Source organism: Manis javanica, chromosome 6 (assembly GCF_040802235.1).
Source record: "Manis javanica isolate MJ-LG chromosome 6, MJ_LKY, whole genome shotgun sequence".
NCBI classification, from domain to species: Eukaryota; Metazoa; Chordata; class Mammalia; order Pholidota; family Manidae; genus Manis; species Manis javanica.
The window spans coordinates 117,474,312-117,491,011 of record NC_133161.1 but is presented as its reverse complement, the minus strand read 5'-3'; the positions used below and the strand labels follow the sequence as shown (position 1 = coordinate 117,491,011).

Sequence of the window (16,700 nt, the reverse complement as noted above, 5' to 3'; positions counted from 1 at the left end):
GAGAGATGAACAGGCTTTTAAGCCAGAATGACTGAATTTTAAACTACCTCCTCAAAATTTACTGATTTGGTCAAAGTGTAAATAACCCATGCCTTAATTCCCTAAATGTGTTATTTTGAGGGCTCATGGTACTATATAAAACCTGCTTAGAACAGTGTTTGATTCATATTAAGCATTCAATAGATGTCATTTTTGTTATTATTATAATCACTCAGGGAATTGTACCAAACCTGGAGCTTTTTACATAAGCCTGGGATTTCTGGAAATTGGAATACTTAATGTAAGGGAAGCAGCAGGATGACTTTCTAGAACCTCTCAAGGAAACCTCTCATGGTACTTTAGCATCGTCTCTATTGTAACTTTTGCCCCAGCCTTGTATTCTGAGCACAGTACCTCTGTTGACTTTTCTTTCCATATCCTTTGGGCAGTTTCTGGGGGGCAAAGCTTGAGGCTGCCTCCTGGCCTTGAGTATGAGGACTTACCCATGTTGTCCTGCAATGCCTGAGGAGCTACAAGAGGCAAGAAACATTATGAATACACATCCCTGAGTGTCTCAGCTGATGCTCCTCACAGCATCATCTATGCACAAAGCCACAGAGGAGGAAATTAATTCTTAGGAGGATAACCCTGGGCTAGTCATTAGCACTGTTGAGCATTACTGCTGATGGAAGACATTTCAAGCCAGAGGAGATTCTCTGCAGTGTGATATAAAGGTCTACCTTTATTTCTTAAGATCGGCCTAGTTATAAATAGTTTAGAAAATATAAAGGATGTTTTTCAAGGCTGTGCATGATAAAACTCTCAGAAAATAATATGTTTGATAATAATAGTTAAGATATATGTTTACTTAAAAATACCTAAAGCTTAGGATAACATTTAATGGAGATAGGTCTTAATGACTCTATTTCAGTTTTTGAAAAAATCGTATATGTTTATCTATTTGTTTGCTTAACAGGCATGATGTTAGTCATTAGAGATAGGAAGGAAAGAAGGGAGGAAGGCCTTTAAGTCCTATCCTATAGGATCTTTGTATGGTGTGTATGTATGGCGAGGAAAATCAAATATATGAACTAGAATGAATATGAAATGAAATGACAAAGGCTAAAATCAAGGTGCACACTAGATGGATTCATAACTCCAAAAATTGATTGTACAAATATATGATGAAGAGTTTTCATAACAGGTGAGGACCTTGAGGGCCCATCTGACAATGATGTGATATATTTGCTAACAAGAAATTAATGTAATCTTTGTTTCAAAATGGAAATAAGTTTTCTTGATATTTAGTGGATCCTTTAGAAACTAAATTATACAAATAAGACAGTTATATTCCATTTTGGAGGAGGGGAATTTGAAGAAATGTATGTTCCATTAGGTAAAGCAAGGTAGCAAGAAGTGCGTTGACTAAGAATGTAAGAGACAATTAGAATGGATGTATTGGAGAAAACCATGGAAATCATTACTAGGTGGAAGAAATGTTCTGTTTCTTCATAAAGGAGTTTGAAGAATAGAAAAAAAAATAAAGAGAAATATTTAGATTATATTAGACCTAATTATTCATAGTAAAAGAATGGTGGACTTTGTTATATAGTGAGTATTCCAGTCCATAAAATATCTAAGAAAACATGCATGGGATAGCCACCCTTAACAGACTCAATAGAGTAATTTCTGAACTCATTGAAAATATTTGCTTCCCTGGCCTCTAAGTTTCTTCCAAATATAGAACTTTTTATTTGAAGAGAAAAGCGTCACTTTTGGATGACATTACTCAGAATTATGGATGAAATACTGTTCCAGGACAAATGGCACACTGATTACTTAGTAAGCAAGAGGCTGGTCTCATACAAAAACAAGGTTTGCTAATAAGAAATCTAATGCATGTTGACTTCGACAAGACTCAAAAGAAGTCGAGCACTAAGAACATTAAGATCTTTCTTGTCAACTGGGATGTAAGAATATCTCCTGTGCTACCCCCCAATACTATGTGAAATGAAAATGAAAAGTTTGTGTTTAAATTGTTGTGGCAGAGACTGGCTATCTCTTCAAAACACTTTCCTATTCATCCTGGGCATACCACTAGTCTATATTGCCAACCACTCTAGCAGTTAGATGTGGCCATGTGACTGGGTTTTAGACAATGGAACACAAACAGAAATACAGTGAGACACATCTAGGCCAGGCCTAGCAAAATCTTTCACAGATGATTCTCTATATTTCTTTTAATGCCATTAGCTGCATGGTTATGACCATGGTTACTTTGGCACCAAAATTACAGTTATCAGGGTCATAGGATGGAAGAGGCCTGAATATCTGATTTAGCACTTGGAGGAGAGCTGTCTGTTGATGAGAATACACACATCTTAGAATTTTCTTGAATGAAGAATGAGTTTCTATCATACCTGAGCCATTGTACCTATTCATATTCACAACTCATATATTCATAAAAGTTCAGTAGAAGCAGGAACCTTGTTGTCTTGTTTGTTACTCTTTAAACAGTCTATAGAAGAAGGTTGGCCCTTCTTCTATATAGGACACCCAGTTGGCGTGTCCTAAGTGTTTTTCTAATGGACTGGTAAATAATAGCAATTTTGATGAAATTATTCAGTGAAATAGTGTTTTAAAAATATTTATTGCAGATACACTATGAACCAACTACTATTAGATGGGAATCATACCTATGCTTAAGTCAGATATGTCCAATTTTCTCATAAAGCTTAATGTCCAGTGGAGGAAAAGGATGAACTTATAAAATTTAAAACTAACTTACGAGAAAAACATAGTGAGAGTTATGGCTGAAGAATCACAGGAGGTCACTGTAGGAATAGGGGCTCTAAAATATAGTAGAAGTAGAGGTAGAGAGATAGATCTGGATTTGAAGAGAGGAATCAATAAAACTTGGCCATTGCTTGAATGTTGTAAATAAGGGAAAAGAAAGAACTGCATGTAATTTCAGTTTCTGGCTTGAATAACTGCATGATGGTGGCGCTATTAATAAAGATAAGAGAAATTGGTGAAGAATCAAGGTGGGAGAGGAGAGCAAACTCAATTGTAGGCACACTGGATGAAGGTGTCTGTAGGAGATGTGAATGCACATGTTCAGCAGGCACAAGAATAGTGAAGTGTGGCATTCAAGTGGGTAATCGGTATTTAAGACAGATTCAAATTTGCATAAACATGGTAGTAAAGCTATAGGAATGACTTCTGCGAAAGCAAAAGAGATTAAGAAGAGAAAAAGGTATACGATCAACCCATGTGAATTACCCATAGCCCTCTCACCCTAGGTTGATCCTATGAATCTGTAATAAATGTCAAGGGCGATGGGATTCAAAATTTTTTCTTGTTTCGAAAATACCATTACCTAGGAAGGGAGGAACAGCTACTTGGAATCCTTGGTTAAGAAAATCATCAGGTTGTGGACCTGAGGAAAGAAAAAGGACATTAAAATAGTCACTTATCTTGCCCCAACATGTTGGACGCTTCCCACTGAAAATACTTTTTACAGGCTTTGATCCTCTTCAGGATGTGACTTATCCTGTAATTACATTCATCACTGGCAAACAAAAGCCTGTACACATGAATGGTTGAGGCAGATGACTTAAGGCAGAACGAAAGTATCTGGAAGTGATTCCCTTGATTTCTGCTTTCTATGATGATAGGAAGTGAGACAGCTTCAGCTATAGAATTAAGAGTTCTCAATCCACATTTCATGGTGGCTCCTGAGAGGACCACTACTACCTAACAGATGTATACTAAGTGAAGTTTGCTAACTCAAAAATGACCTGGGTTTTGGAGAAAACTAAGAAGAAAGGCATCTAAGCTTGGACACTTTGCTTTGCCAAGGTGGATCAGAGCAGAAAATGATGATGGGGTGACCCACTGGTCTATCAACAACCAGTGTTAAGTAAGTGCCGTAGAGCAAGAGAGTGGTGGAGCCCAGGAAAGGAACAATTGCATCTTATCAGTTGTGGGGTGTTCACTAAGCTGCCCTGTCAGACCACGAAGGGAACAGTCCACAGTCTCTGGAATCTGCATTTGCCCTCCTCAGGGCCATAAGCCAGACCTAAGAAGGAGCACACCGGAAAGCCTCAGTTACAGCATTAGGTCGCATGGAATCACTGAGGCCTGACCGAGGAGGAGCTAACTACATGACAAGTGGAGCGGCAGACTCCAGGTACTGGAGTCATCCCAGCAGGCTGTACGGGTGGGTCTGGGATTGATTCCAGGACTGGGGACCAAAGGGATTGGGACAAGAGGAAACTTTGGCTATTATACAATTATTCTAGACCCTTATTATTATTCATAATATTTAATTTTGGAGGGTCTGTTAAATGAAGAAGAGGTATTGAAGTAAAAAAAATGAGCATTTGCTATGTCACTCAGACAGGCATAGGCTTCCCCTAATCCTTAGGAAAAGAGGCTTCTTGATTTCAAACATCTCCTTCGAACAGATTTGGACAAAGACTGCAAAAGAGACCAGGGGGCTGGGCGTACGCCAGAGCTCCCGTCTTTGCTGTGCAGAGGGACTAAGGAACCACAGAAGGTGCAGCTCAGAGGGCTGAACCCTGTACTGGGCCCTCAGGAAGGCTGGAGAGAGGGGGTGCTGGGCCTCACAGAGTGTCCCACAGCTTAGGGCCAGGCTACTGGGCAATCGTACTCACAAGAATAATGCAAGATGGTAACAAGAAGAAAGAGGTCACTTAAAATCCTTACTCTTTTGTGAACATAGAGGTCATTCTCTGAGTGTTCCACCATACTGAAATATATTTTATTCCTGAAGAGCAAAATTTTGAAGTTGTAAGAAGTATTTGATTACAGACCTTAAGATTTCATGTCTGATAACTCTGTAAGTTCCTAAAGACTGCTAGACGTAACTAGCTTAGTAAAAACTGTAGCACCTTACCAGGACAGCTGGAGAATAATACAGTATGAAGCTTTGCTAACTGTTCTCATGAATTTCAACAAAGAAGTTACCACATATTCAGGAAGGGAAATGAGCTTTAATTAAAACAGGGCACTGAGGCTAAACGAACAGGAAGAAAAAGGAAGTGACAAGGGACGTGCCACAGGGTGACCGATAGAGAAATGGGGTCCTGAAGCCGGGGGTAAGTTAGCTGTCTGCCAACTGACATGACCAGTGAAGAAATCAGGTGTTGGGCACAAAGGCACAGGGCCGTGCGGGCCTCAGGCTGAGTCACTGACACTTACCTGAGGCGAGGCCCAGCATCCCTGCAAGGTGGGAGTCCTCTTCGCAGATATGATCAATACAAATCTGGCATGCCCGGGGCCCTTTCAGAATGACGGAGTCAATCAAAGCTCGGGCCTGATCCATAACTGTAGCGTTTGCACATTTTACTCTCTCCATCTCCCCCTGGTTCAGCACTTTTTTCTCTAATAGTTCATCCAGCAAAGCATTTATTACACCCATGCCTGCTGAACGGACGAACGGCCTCCTCTTCTCCTTCAGGATCTTGTCTGTTTGAAGCATAAGGATTCTTCAAGTCATGGAAACAGCCTCATTTTCCTCTCATGTCAGCAACAGAGAATAGCCTCCTTTAGATTCAATCAGTGAAACGTCCCTCTCCACACAGTTAATCCTGAGGATACCCACATCTCATAATCTTCCTTCAGTGTTACTCCCTGAGCGGCCGGCAGACTAAGATTCACCATCTCCACATTACTATCTGAAAATCACGGCGCATTCTGACACGCCCCATGTTTATTCAACTTTACTTTAAAAAATAGTGAAACAGATAGTGCCTATATCCTCTGGGACAACAGCTACTGGTCGCCGTCCTGTGTCAATTCTGCACCTTCTGTTAGACAATGGCTTTTAAGGATTCAGTTAAGATTGCAAAATGACAGTAGTAGACCAGTGAAGCCTGTTTCTCTCGGGCCCTTGCTTTGCTTTCTAAAAGCTGTGAAATCTCTGCAACTCTTTCCTTCTCCCCTTCACCCTCTCTCCTCCCTCAGTTCTGCTCTCCTTAGCACTCATAGAACCTAGCTTCTAAAAAAGCCAGCCCCTTCTGAAACTATTTCTTCCCCAACATACATCCTTTTAGATGGTACAAAACTCACCAGCCATGGCTTTTCTCTATCAGCCTGAGTGTGTGGTATGAAACTGAAAGCATATTCCAACTTCCTTTTCAGCAGGGTGTGTATACATGTTGAGAAATAACCGTTGTTCATGTACATGCATACATTTTTTTTCTTTCCCTAAAGAAAATAATCAGTTCTCTGAAATGTAGACTGTGCCAGGGAGTGTATCTTTGAGGAAATTCCTTCTCCAGCACTTGGATATAGTCAGAGAAGGCAGGAAGTAGGGTTTAAAGAGTAAGAAAGGAATAAGGAAGCTGTATACAATTAAACACACAATGATGAATCTCCCATTCATTAGAAATCAGGAATTGTGATCTGGAAAGATAACTAACTCATCCTTTGGTCACTATAACATGCAGGTCACTATAACAAAATTCCACAGGCTGGGTGGCTTATGAACAAGAGAAATTTACTTCTTATAGCTCTGGAAGCCGGAAATCCAAGGTCACTTGTAGTGAGTGGAAGTCCTTTCTGGGCTTCAGACTCCTATCCTCACCTGGGATTGAAAGCACAAAGGATCTCTCTGGGGCCTCTTTTAGAAGGACACTAATTCCATTGGAGGGAAATTAGATGTTGGGTACAAAAATGTATTCAATTAAACTCATACAATAATGAATCTCCCTGAGATTCAGAAAACATTTGATTTCCTCATTTATTTCTTCATCAGGTTTCCTCCATCTGCCTGCCTGACCTAGTCAACTCAAAAAAGCCCCACCTCCTAGCACCATCATTTTAGGACTAGGTTTTCAACATAAGAATTTGTGGGGGAGGCGGCTGGGGGGACCCACACGGACATTTCATTCTACAACATTGGGAGAAGCTGACTTCTTATGTCCCCTACCCCCTCCTGTAGCAATGAGCTGTGTCCTAGGAGTTCCCTGTGAAGCAGTTCTGCTTTCAGGAATAGAAACATTTTCCATCAGAATCCAGTCTTATCTTACGCTCTTCCTCTTCAGATGGCTCTACTGTCAGGGACACTGTAGAGACTAAAAGCTCAGGCTCTAGACTCAGAACATCTGATTTAGCATTTTAACCAGCCATTCTTGCACAAGGTATTGAACTATTCAAGCTTATAAAACAATGACAGTAATAGAGCATATTTATACAATTCTGATCATCAAGTGAGTGGGGACACTGCTTAGAACAATGTCTGGTATGTCCTAAGCATACAATAGGTGTTATTATTTTTAATATAAATATTTCACACTGAAAGTACAGTCAGGGTGATTTGCAGATTATCTACTTAAGTTTATCTTTTGTGAGAATCCTTGTGCATCTTCTCCATTCATTCATTTAGCAAATATATATGGGTGACCTACTCCATGCCAGACACTCTTCTAGGTGCCAGGGACTCAGTCAAATCAAACAATGAAACCCTAACCTCATAGCCTCACATTCATGAAACCCAGTATGCAACTGGAATGTGAAGAATGTGTAGTGTGGTAAGGGTTAAGGAAAAGAAATTAATTAGGGAAGTGTGCTATGAAATATTGGAGAACTCACTGGAAATGAAGAAAGAGGAGCCTGGGAAGGCCCAGAAAGTTCACTGATTTTTACAAAAAGAACATGTTCAATTGATTGTCCCAGAAATAAACTCCATATAGATGATTTATTTTAAAGATATGTTTGATGAGTGATGAACTCATAATAAAATGCATATATTAGTTCTTCACACTTACTAACTTACAAACTTGCCTTTTGTCATGTGGGACACCAGTTTTGCTTCCTGTGTTTTAGTCTAAATGTTAATTTGTATTAATTAGAAGTAATTCACTGTATAGATATTGTAATGAATAAATCTTAGTGAGACAACTGACTATAACATTTTGTTTTTTCTTTCTGTAAAACCATCCCTTTTTATAAGCTTATCATCATGGTCTTTCAGGTACAATATTATTGGCATCAACTTCTATTCATTATCCTGGACAATTTATTTAGCATCTTTAAACTTGTATTTTCTCAGCTGTATGGTGCAGGGAGGGGCTCATAATCCTTCTGACTTTCTAGGATGGAATGGCATTGTGTAACAACTATGCCACAGAGCCTCCCGCCCATAGTAGTCAGGAGCTATATCCTGGAAGCAAAATAATGCCAAAATATACTTTATTTGAAAATGCTTCTTAATTTTATGCATGCTTTATTTCATGGCTTGTCACAACAGCTGTGTAAGTCAGATAGGTTAAATAAGTATTGATTCTATTTCATGAATAAGAAGACGAAATGAACAGTTTGTTCAAAGACTTGACAAGCACAAGCTGAAGGCATCTCTCCTCCTCCTCTCGTACTTGCTCGAGGGGACATAACACTTCCAGCCTACAGCTTCTCTGGGAAATACGGAATATAAAAGCAGAGGGTAGGACTCTGTACTTGAGATTCTAGAATTGAAGATAATTTGGGGAGATGCAGTGTAAACATTAATAAGAATTATAATGGCAATAAGTGAAGGCATAGATAAAATGCTGTGAGGTATCAAAAGAGAGTCAATTCAATATGACCTTGAACAATCAGGAGAACCTGCACAGGCTGGCAAGACACACCCTGAGGCTGTAGGAGGGAGGTGCTTGGATTGGTAATGGGAGAAGAGTTAGCTAATTTACTGAGAGATTTCTGCGTTCTGGACACAGAGGCAGGTTGTGTCACCCACTCAACAATGCTAAATATTATTATTAATAGCCCAGTTTTAAAGATCAGAATATTGAGGCTCAGAGTAGACAAGTCTCTTTCTCAACAGAAGAGTCCATGAGTAAGAACTGTAATTTTATTGCTCTACTCTAAATTCCATTAATTATTTTTTTATCTATGGAGAGTAGAAATGAGACCAGAGTAAACCAATAAGGAGAACAATATAAACAATATGCTAATGTCAGAATCATAGGAAAAAAGGAAAATTTTTAAAAATTAGCTTAGATCAAATGGTATTTCCTTAGGATTAGTGGGAAGTGAATTTTGAAGGATAGATTGAGTCTAGATTGTGATGATTTGTAAATCAGATTCAGTGAGGAATTTAAGTGACAGGCAGTAGGGAGCCAAGGTGGCTTCTTGGATAGGAGAGTGATACAAACATAACAAGAACTATGCTCTGGAATAAGTACTTGATCTACATTGATTCTGCTATTGGAAATTTTTGAAAATTCTCATATTCAGGCTCACTCCAGATTACTGAATCAGAATCTCCAAAGGTTAGGTTATGGGTTATGAATACATAAAAATAATCCTGGGGTTTTTTGATACATATCTTCTGTTGAATATCACTGCCGAATGTCCTCCTCTAGTATCAGGAATAACTAGGAGCTCTCTGTCTTTGAGGCATTGCTGGTTCCATATGAACCAGGAGCTGGACCCTTAGTGGCCAGGACATTGAGATCCAGAGAAGAGGTAGAAGCACCTGGGAGTTGGGTTGCTAGGAAAAGAAGCTGAAGTGGTTGTGAGCTAGAATGGAGGCAGCTAGGAGCGATGTGGTCACCGTGCATTAAATTTCTCTACCAACAGTATTATGAAAATGCTGACCTATGGAACCTCTGCAAAGTAGAAAAAGAGATCTTAGAATCCCACTGGGGCCAAATCCTTGAGGAGGGATGGATGAGGTCTTGAATATGGTAGGTTACCTGCCAAGAGAAGCAGAAGGAATTTTTCTCTAAGTTGGTTCCTAAAGTCTTCTACTTAAAATAAGAACTATACTGACAGATGAAGGTTATAAATACACTAGAGCAAGCCACTATGAGAATATATCAGCAGGAAGGAAAAAATCCACAAATTTATGCCCCCAAGGATATTCAGAAGTTGGACTGATCAGATATAACACCTCATTTTATTGGGCTTCAGAGATATTACATTTCTTAGCAAACTGAAGTTTTGTGGCATTAAGCAAGTCTGTCCTCACATTTTTTTCAACAGCATTTGTTCACTTCATGTCTCTGTTACATTTTGATAATTCTCTCAATATTTCAAACTTTCTCATTATTATTATGCTTGTTTTGGTGATCTGTGATCAGTGATCTTTGATGTTAACACTGCAATTGTGTTAGGGTGACATGAACTGTGTTCGTATAAGACAGTGGATTTAATTGGTAAGTATTGTGTGTGTTCTGACTGCTCCATAGAGAGTCCATTCTCCCATCTCACTCCTTCTCTTCAGGCCCTCCGACTCTCTAACACCCAGCAGTACTGAAATAAGGCCAGTTAATAACTATGCGAAGACCAGTAAGTGTCCAAGGGAAAGGAAGAGCTGCACATCTCACGTTAAATCAAAAGCTGGGTGTGATGCAGTTCAGTGAGGGAGGCATGTTGAAAGCCAAGGCAAGCCAAAAGCCAGGCCTCTTGCATTAAACAGTGAGCCAGTGTGAATGCAAAGGAAGAGTTCTTGAGTGAAATTAAAAGTGATGCTCCAGCGAGCACACATATGAGAAGAAAGTGATATGGAGAAAGTCCCAGTGGTCCAGTTAGAAGATCAAATCAGCTACAATACTCCCTTAAACCAAAGCCTGATTCAGAACAAGGCCTTAACTCCCTTCAATTCTGTGAAAGCTAAGAGAGGTGAGGAAGCTACAGAAGAGAAGTTGGAAACTGGCAGAGCTTGGCTCATGGGGTTTAAGAAAAAAAAGTCATCTCCTAACAGAAAAGTACAAGGTGAAGCAGCAACTGCTACTGTTGAAGCTGTAGCAAGTTATGAATAATTTTCTAGGAAAATTAATGAAAGTGGCTACCCTAAACAACAGATTTCCAATATAAATGAAGTGGCTTTATATGGGGAGAAAATGCCATCTAGGGCTTTCATAGCTAGAGAGGAGAAGTCAACATCTTCAAAGCTTCAAAGGACAGGCTAACTCTTTTGTTAGGGATTTAATGCAGCTGCTGACTTTAAGTTAAAGCCAGTGTTTATTTATCATTCTGTTAATCCTGGATCCCTTCAAAATTACACTAAAACTACATGGAACAACAAACCTAAAGGACAGCATATCTGTTTACAGAGTGGTTTACTGAACATTTTAAGCCCACTATTGAGACTCAATGCTTAGAAATAAAAAAGATTCCTTTCAAAATTCTACTGCTCACTGACAATGCACCTGGTTGCCTAAGAGCTCTGATGGAGATGGACAACAAGATTGTGTTTCCATGCCTGCTAAAACAACACCCACTCTACAGTCCATGGATCAAGGAGTAATTCTGACTTTCAAGTCTTATCATTCATAAGAAATACATTTCATAAGGCCATAGCTGCCGTAGATAGTGATCCATCTGATGGATCTTGGCAAAGTAGTTTGAAAAGGAATGGAAAGTGTTCATTCTAGATGCCACCCAGAACATTTATGATTTATGGGCAGAGGTCTAAAATGTCAACATTAATAGAACTTTGAAAGAAGTTTATTCCAAGTCTCATGGGTGCCTTTGAGGGGTTCAAGGCTTCAGTGGAGGAAGTAACTGCAGATGTGGTAGAAATTGCAAGAGAACTAGATCTAGAAGTGGAGCCTGAAGATGCTACTGAATCGCTGCAGTCTCATGATCAAACTTGAATGGATGAGTAGTTTTTCTTATGGATGAGCAAATAAAGTGGTTTTGCAAGATGAAATCTACTCCTGGTGAAGATGCTGTGAAAATTGTTGAAATGACAATAAAGGATATAGAATATTACATAAACTTAGTTGATAAAACAGCAGCAAAGTGTGAGAGGATTGACTCCAATTGTAAAAAAATTTCAGTTGTGGGCCAAAGGCTATCAAGCAGCATTGCATGCTACAAAGAAATCACTCAAGAATGGAAGAGCCAATGTGGCAAATTCCATTGTTTTATTTCAAGAAATTGCTACAGCCACCCTAGCCTTCCACAACCACCACCCTATTCAGTCAGCACTCATCAGCGTCAAGGCAAGACTCCACCAGCAAAAGGATTACAACTTGCTAAAAGCTCAGATATACATATTTTAGCAAGAGAGCTTTTTTGGTAAGATACTTATCTTTTAAAATATCTAACCCTATTGCACTGAGTAGACTATATTATAAACATAGCTTCTATATGCCCTGGGAAATGAAAAAGTTCATTTGACTTTACTTTATTGCAATGTCCACTTTATTGTGGTGGTCTGGAACCAAAATGACCATATATCCAAGGTATGCCTGTATAGAATATAATAATATAAAATAACAGCATATGAGGGGTTCATATAAAGGAAGCAAAAAACAATTATTTCATAATCAGGAATAATTAGAATGATTTCATGAAAATGGAACATATATAAAGGAAATATATCAGTTGCATTTAATAGTGACTAGGTTAAAAAACAGAAATACAAAATTCGTGAGAGCATAAGTGATCTAGAAGATACGTCCAAATAAATTATTTAAAATGAAATAAACAGAGATGAGGAGCTGGGAAATTTGAAAAAATGATTAAGATATATGGAGGACAGAATGAGAAGTTATAAGTTATAGCTGATTATAATTCTAGAAAGACATAATTGACAAAATGGAAAAGAAACAGCATTTAAAGAAAATTGTCCGTAACTGAGGAAAAATATGAGTCCACTGAGTGAGGAAATGTAGTGTTCCATAGACAGAAGAAATCCAAAGAGCAGCTGTTTTATTACAGCCCTGAGAGTTAGGCGTTGTTGTGGGCTGAATTGTGTGCCACCAAAGTTGAAGCGTTAAGCCACAGTAACTCAGAATAGGCCATTATTTGGAAAAAAGAGCCTTCTGCAAATGTAATTGGTTCTGATGAGGTCATATTGGAGTAGAGTGGGACTAGCCCGGTGTGATTGGCATCCTTATAAAAAGAAGAGGCTTGGGAACAAATAGAAAACAAGGAAAACAATGCATGAGAAGAAGGCAGCACCGCCATGATGAGGACAGAGATCAGATCGGCATGTCAGTCTCTGCAGGAAGCAGACAGCACCTGGTCCGCCCATACCTTGATTTCAGACTTCTAGACTCCAGACCTGTAAGAAAACACTCTACTGTTTCAAGCCACCCAGTTAGGGATACATCGCTACAGCAGCCCCGGAAAAGAAATACAGGCATTATTCTTTCCATTTTGCAGATGAGGAAACAGTCTCAAAGAGATGAACTATGGTCAAGTGAGTGAGGTGCAATCTCAACCTCATGGATTTGAAATCTGGGAGTAGAGCAAAGGAAGTGCTCAGTAAAGGTGAGAATGGTGGTGGTGGTGACAATGATGATCTCAATTGTCTCAATTTCGATGCTCCTGAAATCAGAGATGGAGTCAAGGACTTACACATATGTAGCTTGATTGGGAAGGCTTCTCAGGAAACCATACTGAGGGCATGGGGAAGGGAAAGAATGGGAGAAAAATCGCCCCAAAAAGCTGCATTAATGAATGCATTACTATTCTGAGCAACTAGATTTCAATCTTCCCAGGGGATGCTCTGAAATCATGGAGAATCTACCTTACTAAAATATAGGGCAAGGGGGAGGGGGCACCAATATGACCACTAAACCTCACTGGCTGTAGTCCGCCTCCAGTGGTGGACCCCTACCCCACCCCTCCGCCCACGAATCTCTGGGCGTGCTTACGGCTGAGCAGTCTTCAGTGCTTTGATGAACATCTCTGGGAAGCAAAGCAGAGAGAACCTGAGTCACAGAGGCTTGATGTAGGACCCTGGCCACATTTCTGGAACCCTCAACCACAGCAATATTCAAATCAGGTAGACTAAAGGCCTGAGGGCTGTAGCATATGGTAATAATGATTTCCTCAGATTCATGGTAAAATTAGGATCACATAGTACATTGCTTATGAAGCTTACGTTATATTACCTATGCTTTTTAAAAAAATCAGTATAATATCATGTCACTCCACCCTCTTTTCACCCTTGAAATGGATGTAATTATGCTTTATTTCCAACATAGATCATCTCATGTAATCCTTACTACACTAAATTTATTTAATTTTAGTGTTCCATGCATCTTAGTACAACCATCTTACCTTAGCTTTTAAAGCTTGAAACTATGTTTCTAATATGTCTTCTCAGATTTACACCCCCTGTTCTCCACAATATTCACTGACTTTAGGCAAATCAATGTGATAAGTGATCCCTAAAATATTTGTTTTGTACTGGAAGATTTTTGGTTCTTTGGGTTTTTGAGTTTTGTATTGTTTTTGGCTGGGAGATCTCTACATTCCTCTGATGTTCTTCCAACTGCTCTTTGAAGAGATCATTAAATGGCAAGCAAACTGCATAAGGCAGGGATGTATAGGCTTATTTTTGGTGAAAAAGTGGAATCTGAGCACAGGGAGAAATTCACAAAATATTTTGCAAAAATCAGTGTGAAAACAAAGGCACTCCTTTCAGCTGTCAAAACTCTTTACTTGGATCTGCATATTGCAAGGCCTCCTGCTTCTTCCATTTTTGGATTTATTGAAGTCTGAGGGTTGGTGATCTCAACTCATAAAAACACTCTAGAAGACTACTTCTTTGAGATTGAAGGGAATAAAACAAAAAAGTTTTCTTCCCATGGACTTTGTTAATGACATCATCTGGGTCCCCCAGAGAAGTAATCCTCGCTATTCTAGTGACTTCTTTACCCATGCATGTTCTTTCACTGAGCAGGTTTTTTATTGCTTACTAGTCACTGAAAAAAGCAAGAAAATGTTGGTGTAATCATCTGCACATTTCTTTTTTCTCTCATAGTCTCCTTTTTTCTCCATGTTTATCTCCCCGCTGTTTCTCCCCCATCCTCTCTGTCTCACATGCACACACCTGCAAACACACCCATACTCTCAGTCAAAACCCACTTCCCCCCGACCTTCCCACAAATAGTCAAGCCTATATTCTGCTTTTCCTGAGAAGGATGCTAATTTAACACAATAAACTTTGAGAACAGACATAACAAACTCACTGTCCAGAAGTAAAATAGTGGATTAAACATTTATCTCCAAGTTCCCTCAGCACTTGGTAGCAAGAGAAATGCAGCAAAAAGATAAGGTTTTAAGAAGCACTGGACACACTCTTTGACCTTTACCAACCTTCAGCTAACAGTGGATCTAGTGAAAAACACTGGATGACAGTAAGAAACTTGCAAATTCAATATTCCCTTCACTAAAGCAAAATGGTACTCACCCAACAGTAGGCCTAGGTGAGGATGACCTTCAGTTTGTCCTTAAAATTGGGAAGAGTTTCCAGGTGTCCTGTGTTTGGAAGATGGCATTGCAGCAATATTAAAGCATGCCCTTGATCTCTGATAGTAAAAGGTCATCCTTATACCAGCAGTATTGAAATTAGTTGAAGTGTAAAGACAACACACTCCTGAGTAAATCAAAGAAGAAATCACAAGGGAAATTAGAAAATGTCTTGAGACAAAGGAAAATGAAAACACATCTACTAAAACTTAACAGATGAACCTAAAACAGTACTAAGAGGGAAGTTTATACTAGCAGATGACTAGATGGGGGCTATAGCTGCAAATAAGACAGACCTGTTCACAGCCCTCAATAGAATTTAGAGTCTAGTGAGGAAGAACAATGAATTTAGAAAATAAAACTGAAATTTTATAGCATGAAGAAATGCATGGTACTCTAGGAACATAGCCTCTAAAATAAGGTGATGGTAAAGAGGATAGAAAAGTTGGGATACATTTGATTAAATAATTGAAAAGTGACACTGGTCGAATGCCAGGGGTACAAGAGAAAGAAAAGTCCAGGGTGCATCTAAAGTTTCTATTTGAAATGCTGTAGATAATGGGTAGATTATGGTGTCATTTGTAAATGAAGTAAATTGAAAGAAGAACAGCTTTGGGAGAAGATGATAAATTAATTAGCTTTGGGTAAGTTAAATTCAAGGTAATCAAACATCTCTAGTAGTCAGGTAAAGAGAGGTGGTGGGAGCTCTAGAGCTAGTCTGGATTTGAGAATTTGATGTATGGTAAGGTAATGTGTAGATGAGACAGTTCAGTGAGACCTTCCCTGAGTAAGGCTTGGAATCAGTCTCTGAGAAATTTCTCTTGTCTTCTCACTATCGATTAACTTTATGCATCAGTGGTTAATACTAAGGGAGATGGGCTCCCAAGGGTATAGTTTCTTTGGAAACACCATTCACACTGTCAAAGAAGGGCCCACTGCTAGGGAGCCTTGTGTGCTACGGTTATATCCAGAATGGGGCTCCGAGGAAAGATGAAAGCTATTATGATAGTGTCATACCAAGTTGGAAGATTATTTCCCCAGATATACTGGGTATTCCCTTACTGACATTTGTTTTCATAGGCTGGCTAATAATCCATTTCAAGGTTTGACTATGTGGAAATAATGGGATTTGCTGATGTCTTCGCATAAAACTCATCTCTTGAACTGCATGTCTTGAGGTGGCCCTGAAACTGACCTCCAGTGCGTGACAGCCCTCTCCGACATGAAGCTCTCCAGCCCCAGAGCTGAGCAGGCTCTGGGGAAATACTTGAGTAAAGGCCATCTCCCCTGGAACTCCAGCCTTGCAAAGATTTATTGCAGAAGCAGGTAGTTAAGTGATTGTCTTGTTTTCACCCAAATGGGTGAAGTTACTCAGGGGAACCAATTTAGAGGTTAGGTATGTCAGGGATCTTAGAAATGATGTAACTTGTAAAGCTTCTTCTCTGTTTTGGGGAAGAGACAGTTAATAGAAATGCCTC

The 16,700-nt window shown here is 39.4% G+C and overlaps 1 protein-coding gene across 5 annotated transcripts in view; it reads right to left on the bottom strand.

Moving 5' to 3' along the window:
* Nucleotides 1-6,245, bottom strand: part of LOC108385984 (caspase-13) — a 29,427-nt gene extending 23,182 nt beyond the window's left edge. The window contains exons 1-4 of one of the 5 annotated variants that reach the window (XM_073239352.1): nucleotides 6,076-6,245; nucleotides 5,206-5,523; nucleotides 3,359-3,418; nucleotides 394-509 (exon numbers count right to left, since the gene is read on the bottom strand). In XM_073239352.1, coding sequence (XP_073095453.1) covers nucleotides 394-509; nucleotides 3,359-3,418; nucleotides 5,206-5,485 — 456 coding nt within the window. In that variant the 5' untranslated portion in view covers nucleotides 5,486-5,523; nucleotides 6,076-6,245. Of the gene's footprint in view, nucleotides 1-393; nucleotides 510-3,358; nucleotides 3,419-5,205; nucleotides 5,980-6,075 lie in introns of those variants that run through there. The other 4 variants (XM_073239353.1, XM_017643602.3, XM_017643603.3 and 1 more) reach the window with 4 other exon arrangements.
* Nucleotides 6,246-16,700: the final 10,455 nt, after the last annotated feature.